We start from the raw sequence: 9,427 nt of genomic DNA, 5'->3' as shown, positions 1-9,427 counted from the left end.
ATTTGCGAAGAATTAAAATAATCACTGTTTCAGTACACCTTTGGGGAAACTGAATAGGCTTTATGGAAATGGGGTTGAGACTCTGAAGACATTTCGAGGGAAAAAAATAGAAAATTTATGTCAACGATGAATGTTGTGTTTACATATTTTTTCTCAAAGTTTTTCTATTTTTTGGTATAATCGTTCTTTTAAGTGAATTTATCATACTTGTGAAACATCTTAGATATCTTTTCATCTTGTTTGCATCGTATTTCATCAATATTCTCCAGTTGTGAATGGTTATGCAACCATATTATCAAAAACAAGTTATTTCAATTAGAGTGACCCAATGTCACCCCCTCTATGGGGTGAGATTGGGTCATTTTTCATTCACTTGTGGTGCCGCTGTGAATAAATATTTTTCTTTAATGTTTTGAACAGTTGTTAATGTACCATCAAAGTACATACACACCAAATTTGAAGTTTATTGGAGTTAAATTGCGATAGTTATTCAATAAATAATTCGTACACATCCCTTTTTGACCCATTGTCACCCCCAACGACGGTATAATTTTTTGTTCAAAAGTTCATTTGGCTATGCTAGAAAGCATTTGGCAAAATTGTAAAATTATTAAAAATTCTTCTCTTCTATAGCACAAATTTTGTACAACAAAGACACTCAGAATCAATGCGATTTATGCCAAAACTATAAAAAATGCATATAACGAGATCGATCAAAATTCAAATCAAATAAGAATCAAGTGTGTTAAAATCAGTTTTTTATCTGCAATACCCTTGAAAAACAGTATGTTGAAGTCGTGCCCATACTTTCCGGGACACCCTATAATCTTCTTGATTTAAGAGTTATTCAAATAATATGGTTTTAGTATCATGAGCATTGTAATTCGTAACTGTACTTCTATCTACTTAGTTCTGTGTACTAATTTAATTCTTAGAATTTCTTTTGACAAATTTTAAATTGGAAAGGTTTGCATTTCAAAATTAATTGTTGCGAAAAATTTCGGATTGTTTTAACACTAAAAAATCTAACAACTGAAAATATCGACCATCTCTTCAGTATTTTTATTTATCACTCCAAGATTGAAATACATTGAGAACCTCTGCCCTACAACTGCATCTGCTCCTTTGTGTACCTGCGGTAAGTTGCTTTGGTTAGCTTACTATGGTGGCTACATAGTGTATATCGAATCAACGGCATTTTTACTCCTCCGTTCTATTCTAGAAAGACGCAAAAACCCAGATTCATGTTATCCCTGGTAGTAGAGCAACTTAGCAGATTTGTAATGCAAATTTTGAAATCACCATCTGCTCTTCTATGTTGGATCCTTTCCTTGTTCTATGTCACAGGTGCAAGTGCATACGTGGTACGTACCTATGTTTGTGCGCGGTAGAGTGTTATTTATCGGTGAGCACTATTAAAAAGGTAACAAAACTCAACTTGGAAAAACTCGCCTAGACTCGATTCTTTAAAGTGATATTAAGTTAGTAAGTTTGTGTCACACTGACTTATTTGACTATTTCCACAGGAAAACGCAATTCATTGACTCGTGTGATTGTCATAAATCAAAAGAAAATAGTTTTATTGTTAGGACAATTTTCAAACGATCTGATGAAATAAAACCTATACAAACAAAAAGATTTTAGTATTATATCTGATTTTTGGAATGAAGAAGAGTTTCCAATTGTCTTTCCAGATACTCAATCTTTTTCTCGCAATCCTGTGGGAGAAATTTAAAGAAAAAATATGAATTATTCATTACATACTGATTGACATCCAAACTAACGTTTATTGTTTATATCTGAGGGTCCATTTTTGACAGAGATAAAGCAATCCAAATTTAAATTTTGATCCGCTGGACAAGAATGAGGGTGAATGTTACTCATTCATCATACACATCGTCGATATTGTTTTATACAAACAAAGTTTTTACTACCAAAACCGCACGTCAGTTCCATGTTTTCTGGATTTACTATTCACATGGAACAATGATGCATTCCTGAACAGAGCAAAATTTACCAATTTACCAATGTCTCGAAGTCAATAAATTCTAATCAAATTAATGTTTTTACTTCAGGAGTAGATTAAAATGATGGGTGATATGCAAAAACGTGAGATCGGGTGGTGGCCGATCAATGAATGAATGTGCAAGTTAAGAATCAAAGGCCGATTCTTTAACTTCGGCATAGTGAAAGTGCATGGCTCACACTCCGGAAGTTCTGATGATGACAAGGATGTCGCAGTTTTCTCCAGAAATCAAAGTGCATATCTATGGCGACTTTAATCAGCGTAATGCTGATTTTATTCGTGATTCCGAAAACGAAAATGTTCTGCTGCCGGTTGTTGGTGAAAACGAATCATTACAACTTATTTTTGAAAGAGCTGCATTTTTAGGTTTAAATCAAATCAATCATGTGAAAAACCGACAAAACTGTTATTTGGACTTCTTATTCTCAAACATAATGGAAGATTTCTGTGTGAACGAATCTCTTTCTCCACTATGGAAAAATGAAGCGTTTCATACAGCTATCGAGTACTCAATCTTTGTTCATAATTATCATAATTCCGACTACTATGACTTTGAGAATTTCTTTGATTATAAAAATGCCAATTATAACGGCATCAAACAGAAATTGAATAGAATAGATTGGCAATCCGTTTTGAAAAATCAGGAAGATTTGGAGTATGCAGTTACGGGTTTTTATTCAATTTTGTCGGAAATTATTCAGATGGAAGTTCCACTCTTGCGGAGACGTCGTAGGAATGGGTCAAAAAATCCTGTTTGGATTAATAAGCAAATAAAAAATTTGAAAAATCCTAAGCAAAAGGCTCATAAAATTTACAGACAACAAAAAACTCAAGAAAGTTTAGAAAATTATTTGTATATTGTCAACCAACTTAATCAGGCCATATCCACTGCACTTGAAGAGTACAACACAAAAATTGAAAATGATTTAAAATCTTGCCCTAGGAATTTCTTCAATTATGTTAAAACTAAGATGAAGTCTAACAACTTTCCATCTAAAATGACATTGGATAATAAAGTAGCAGATAATCAAAATGACATTTGCAATCTCTTTGCTGATTTTTTCCAAGAGACTTATACAAACTTCTCGGATAATGACCGTGATTTTGAACACTTTTCAAGTTTTCCTGATTTTACAACCGATGTCGGCGTTAGTCAAATACAGGTACAAGATATTTTAACAGGACTGAAGAATTTAGATTCCACCAAAGGATCAGGGCCTGACGGAATCCCACCTGCTTTACTGAAAAACTTAGCCAATGAATTTACAGCACCATTATTTTGGCTATTCAACATGTCACTTGAGAAGGGCAGATTTCCAAAAGAATGGAAAAGGTCATTTCTTATACCCATTTACAAGTCTGGTAAAAAATCTGATATTCGAAATTATCGTGGAATTGCTATTATTTCATCCATTCCAAAACTATTTGAATCAATCATTAATAAAAAAGTATTTAGCCAAATAAAACATAGGATAACGAATGTACAACATGGTTTCTTTAAAGGTCGTTCTACTACAACGAACCTTTTGGAATTTGTTAATTACACTTTAAATGCAATGGATAGAGGTAACCACGTCGAATCACTTTACACCGACTTTAGTAAAGCATTTGACAGATTAGATATTCCTATGTTGATTTTCAAGCTAAATAAAATGGGAATTGCAATGAAACTCCTCAACTGGATTGAATCGTATTTAACAGATCGCCAACAAATAGTAAGATTTGAGGGAAAACTATCCAAACCTGTTCATGTTACATCAGGAGTTCCCCAAGGTTCACATTTAGGCCCATTGTTATTCATATTGTTTGTTAATGATATTTCATATGTGATAAAACATGTTAAAATTCTTATTTATGCTGACGATATGAAACTTTTTATGGAAATCAATAGCAAAAAAGAGAGCGACATTTATCTGAATGAAATAAGTATATTTGATAAATGGTGTAGTAAAAGCTTACTTAAATTAAACGTCAAAAAATGTAATCTAATCACATATAGCAGAAAACGTAATACACCACAGATTACTGTATTTTTAGAAAATCAAGACGTTCAAAGGTGCGATAAGATTAGAGATTTAGGTGTTATATTAGATTCTAAACTTACATTTACTGACCATTATAATACTGTTGTCCACAAAGCAACCAATATGTTAAGCTTTATTAAGCGTTTTAGCTTCAATTTTCGGGATCCATATACGATTAAAACCTTGTACATTGCTTATGTAAGATCAGTTTTAGAATATTGTAGTATTGTGTGGTCCCCACATATGAAAACACATGAGGATAGAATCGAATCAGTACAGAAGCAATTTCTTTTATATGCCTTACGCAAATTAGGCTGGACAACGTTTCCACTGCCATCATACGAGGCTCGATGCATGCTTATTGACATCCAAACTTTAAAGGAGCGTCGCGAATTAGCCATGATTTCATTTGTCAATGATATAGTATCGCATCGTATTGATTCCACCAATCTCTTATCTAGTTTGAATTTCTACACGCCCGCCAGACAGTTGAGGAATCGGAATTTGTTCGCATCAAACAATCATCGAACTAATTATGCCAAGTTCGGCCCAATAAATCAAATGATGTCTCTTTATAACCAGCATTACACAGAAATTGATTTGACCATGTCGCGAACGAAGCTTAGGCAATATTTTAATTCCCTTAGATATAATACAACATAGTATTAAGCAAACATGTAGTCTACAATTTGATTGACGAAATAAATAAATAAATAAAATAAATAAATTTTACGCGCAGCTCGAACGCGAGTACGTACGCTGTCCAAGCCACGATGTCAAGATCATCATAGGAAATTTGAACGCTCAGGTTGGCCAGGAGGAGGAGTTCAGACCGACGATTGTAAAGTTAGGCGCCCACCGGCTGACGAACGAGAACGGCCTACGACTTCTTAGCAATGGGGGGATAATCTGCTCAACAGACTCCGGACCAAAGTCCGGAAGTGTGGGCTTGGGGACCATTTACTACAAGCAGTAAACAGGACTACATCCCCGACCCACTAAACCATTCCCATTGCCGCCAAACCCTTCGTCTCTCTGGGACCACCAAGAAGGCATTGCTTCGGAGAGGGGCTATTGCACATCGCAACCTCCAGGTTAGCTGCGTAGCCATGCAGCAACGAACATCGATGACACAAACGGTGTAGATACTATCTAAAGCAACCATGGCCCGAAAGGACATGTGTCAGGTGGAATGTTAGTTTCCCATGGCGCCTATTGACCCAGATATCTAACCTCGGAATCAACCTGTGAGTCCACACTCCCTTGGTGGAACTGTCCCACGCACACTGCCATTTGACCATAGAGGCCAGTCTGGCAGTCCTGCGTATGCCTCTTGTGCCGCGCCTTTCGAAGCACTCTATGCTTTCCATGATAAGGATACCAATAGGCACCATACCGGTGATGACGCAGAGTGCATCGTGTGACACGGTACGGTACGCGCTCGCAACTCTCAGGCACATTAGCCTATAAGTACTCTCTAGCTTGCTACGGTAGCTATCGGTACTTAAAGCCGTGTCCCAAGCCGGGCCACCATACCTTAGTATGGACGAGGCGACACTGGCCAGAAGCTTACGCTTACTGGCATACACCGCAGAGCTATTGGATATCATCCGGGACAGTTCCACAATAGCTGTGGAGGCTCTCTTGCAGGCATAATCAACGTGGCTACCGAAGGTAAGCTTATCGTCGATCATCACCCCCAAGTGTTTGACGCAGCGCTTCGAAGTGATCGTGCAGTCGCCAACACTGATCACCGCTTGCTGCACCGACTTTCGGTTATTGACAACAACCGCCTCAGTTTTGTGGTGAGCCTGGAGCTCATCCACTCCTCCACAATTGGGCTGCAGTCAATTCCACTTCTTCGATCGATTCACCGTAGACCTTCAGCGTAATATCGTCGGCAAAGCCAACGATGACCACACCCGCCGGGAATTTTAATCTCAACACCTCGTCGTACATGACATTCCATAACACCGGACCCAGGATGGAACCTTGCGGGACTCCTGAGGTTATGTGAAAGCACTTCCGACCCACCTCTGTGTCATAGACTAATACCCGATTCTGGAAGTAACTTCCGAGAATCTTGTACAGGTACTCGGGTATCCCCAGACGCAGGAGCGCATCAGCAATAGCCGCCCAACTGGCACTATTAAATGCGTTCCTTACATCCAGAGTCACTACTGCGCAGTAGCGAATACCCCTCCTCTTACGCTGGAGTGCTATCTCAGCGGTTTTCTTAACCGTCAGAATAGCGTCTACGGTGGACCTCCCTTTCCGGAAGCCGAACTGGTTGCTTGAGAGACCATTTACACCCTCAGTGTACCTCAACAGTCTGTTGAAGATGATCTTCTCGAGCACCTTCCCCGCCGTGTCAATCAGGCATATTGGTCTATACGCCGACGGGTCACCGGGTGGTTTTCCCGCCTTTGGCAATAGTACCAGGCTCTGCCTCTTCCACACATCTGGAAATACTTCCTCGTCCAATCTGTACATCCCGGGAGCCTCCAAGATTGCGACTTTGAGGGCCAGGTTTGGAACTCCGTCCGGACCTGGTGCCATACTGAGGGATTTTGCAATCCCTACAAGTTCCTCATCGCCAGCCCCAATCCCCGGCTGTCCTACGAAAGGAGGCCATGGGCTAGGGTTGTGGCGCAGAAAGAGCCCCTCGATGACCCCCTCCAGCATCTCTGGAGATTGCTCTGTAGGAGCAATTGCACTTCTTGTCTTCGCCATAACGATCCTGTAGGCATCGCCCACGGATTCACGTTGGCACTCTGACAGAGTCCCTCAAAGCAGGCCTTTTTGCTTGCCTTTATCTTGGACTTCAGCGCGACATTGGCAGCGGTGAACACCGCCCGTCGTTCTTCACGCTCCTGCTTGGTACGTGCTCACTGCATCCGCCTCCTGGCCCGTAGGCAGGCACGGCGCAGGTTCGCAATTGCTTGAGTCCACCAGTATGTCGGTAGTCTCCCATTTCTAGGGTGGACTTTCCTAGGCATGGTCGCATCGCACGCACGCGAAAGCACCGCTACCAGTTCGTCCCCGCTTAGGTTGAGTAGGTTACGCTCACGACGGAGCGCCTCTCTAAGTACTACGTCATTTAAGTACGATGTCTTCCACCTACGAGGGCTTGGCCTTGACCTAGCCGCTTCCTCTACACGCTGCCAGCTATTGGTGTAGTCGATACTGTAGCGAACCGCCAGGTGGTCGCTGTGAGTGTAGGCATTGTCTACCCTCCAGTTCGAACTACTCGTTAGGCAAGGACTACAAAAAGTAACATCGATAATCGACTCCGCTCCGTTTCGGCTAAAGGTACTTTTGGTACCAACATTAGCCAGATCGACATCTAGCACGGCCAGTGCCTCTAGCAGGATTTGACCTCGCTGGTTCGTGGTACGGCTTCCCCATTCCACGGCCCAGGCATTGAAGTCACCCGCTATTACTACTGGCCTTCGCCCTGTCAGCACGGTCGTCATACGATCACGAAGCCCTCGTAGGTAGTAGACACCAAATCCTGGACGGGATATTTACCCGTCGTCCATATCGCCGCCATTTTTCCAGATCCATCCACGACCCAGTTGCCTTTGCCGGCGGGTACTCGGTATGGGTCCGATATGATAACGATATCCGTCCCCCACTCAGTAACTGCCTGATAAAGCAGTTGCTGAGCTGCGTCACAATGGTTTAGGTTCAGCTGCGTTACCTGCACTGTGACTTTTCGTTTATGGCTCTTTTGAAGGTCGGGCACCTTGAGCCTCCCGTTGGATGCTTGTTGTTCACGGACTTCCCGGAACAAATCAAGCACTTGGGAGGGTTCTTGCAGCCTAGTGCCTCATGACCTTCCTCACCACATCGCCTAAACAACTTGGTCCTATTAGGGCCTTTACAGCCCCAGGACTTGTGTCCTGGTTCCCTACACCTAAAGCAGATCACCGGTTGCTCGTGTATGGTCAATGAGCATACTGACCAACCCACCTTGATCTTACCTACCTTAGCGGACTTATTTGCGTCCGCCACAGGTCGCTGTACTAAGGCCACCTGAGCTCCTGCCGGACCTTTCCGTAGCCGAACGGCAGCGGTGGGCACCTGTATCTCGCACAAATGCCGCAGTGCCGTGACGAGCTCTTCTGCGTCGGTGGTCTCGACAAGGTTCATCACCTTCAGAGTCACTGCCTGCGTTATAGCCCTCACCTCGACACCCTCGCCAAGCACCTCTTCCGCCAAACTTTTGTAGGCGGCGCCCTTGCACTCCTTGTCGCTCTTAAGCTCGAGGATCATTTCACCTGTACGAGTGCGTCTGACACTGCGTACGTCCTAGATCTGCGAACTTCGCGTCGCTGCGCATTGCCTTCAAGACTTCCGAGTACTTGGACTCTTCCGTCTTAATGATGATCGCATCCCCCTTTTCGCGCTTTGCACCTACATTCCTACCTTTCTTTGGCCTGGTATCCCTGCGCTCCTACACTTCATGCTTCTTTTTCCTCTTCTTTCGCTCTACGGTTGTCCAGGGGGCGCCCCCCCCCTGATCCGCCCTAACCTGTGGAGATTGAGAACCTCTCAATGGTCGCAACCCCCTGTTCCCATCAATCCGTGAGGGGCCAGCCTTTTCGGACCCACCCTTCTCGGCTTTCCGGGACGCCTGGCTGGGGTCCGATTTTCCGGCACTTCTGCCGACTTTCGGGCTTAATAGGGTAACCAATATATTTTGGACTCCTATATATTTTGGACCCCCTGGCCCATTTTCCTGCAAATTTACCAGTTTAAATCGAAGCACCAACTCAATTCGCATGCCATTTGGAAAGATAGGACTATTCCGCACTTGCATCAACCGTTTATACAAAGAAAATGTGTTTATTTTATTTGGAATTAATTTAATTTAATCGGTTCATTCATGCAACCGTTACAACACGTTACGCACAGAAATTGAAGCTGTCAGAAATTTTCCAAATGTAAATAAAAACTTTTTTCAAATTTCTGAACTAAAGGCGTTTAATTTATTCGGTTTTCCATTGTCAATCGATTGATTAGACTATGGGCAAGCATATTATACAACCAGTGTGGTGGACATTGCAGCCAAACGATAAAAAAAATGCAGAAGGTCCAAAATGTATTGGTGTGTCCAAAATAATGAAAAGCAGTGCTTCACAATTCAATTATTTTCGACGTTATTTGAATCCTACATTACCGTTTGGGCATTTTTATCTCGTAGAAGAAGTATTTCTCTACATTTTGGCATGTTCTTTAACTCGGTTACGCTGTGCAATTAATTAATTGGGACAAAAAACTAAAATCACTTCCTTAGGGGTCCAAAATACGACCGTTACCCTATTCGCCTGGGCTTGCGAGCACCGCCGGGTAGCTCCTCCCCTGACACGCT

At 42.1% G+C, this 9,427-nt stretch overlaps 1 protein-coding gene across 2 annotated transcripts in view; it reads right to left on the bottom strand.

Annotated features, from left to right (window-relative positions):
* Nucleotides 1-1,033: 1,033 nt before the first annotated feature.
* The window catches only part of LOC5574455 (TBC1 domain family member 31), a 77,296-nt gene continuing 68,902 nt past the window's right edge, over nt 1,034-9,427 (bottom strand). For both annotated transcript variants that reach the window (XM_021843869.1, XM_021843870.1), the window contains one exon: nt 1,034-1,718. In XM_021843869.1, coding sequence (XP_021699561.1) covers nt 1,647-1,718 — 72 coding nt within the window. In that variant the 3' untranslated portion in view covers nt 1,034-1,646. The remainder of the gene's footprint in view (nt 1,719-9,427) is intronic.

Source organism: Aedes aegypti, chromosome 2 (assembly GCF_002204515.2).
Source record: "Aedes aegypti strain LVP_AGWG chromosome 2, AaegL5.0 Primary Assembly, whole genome shotgun sequence".
Taxonomy (NCBI): Eukaryota; Metazoa; Arthropoda; class Insecta; order Diptera; family Culicidae; genus Aedes; species Aedes aegypti.
This window is presented reverse-complemented; position numbering and strand designations above follow the sequence as displayed.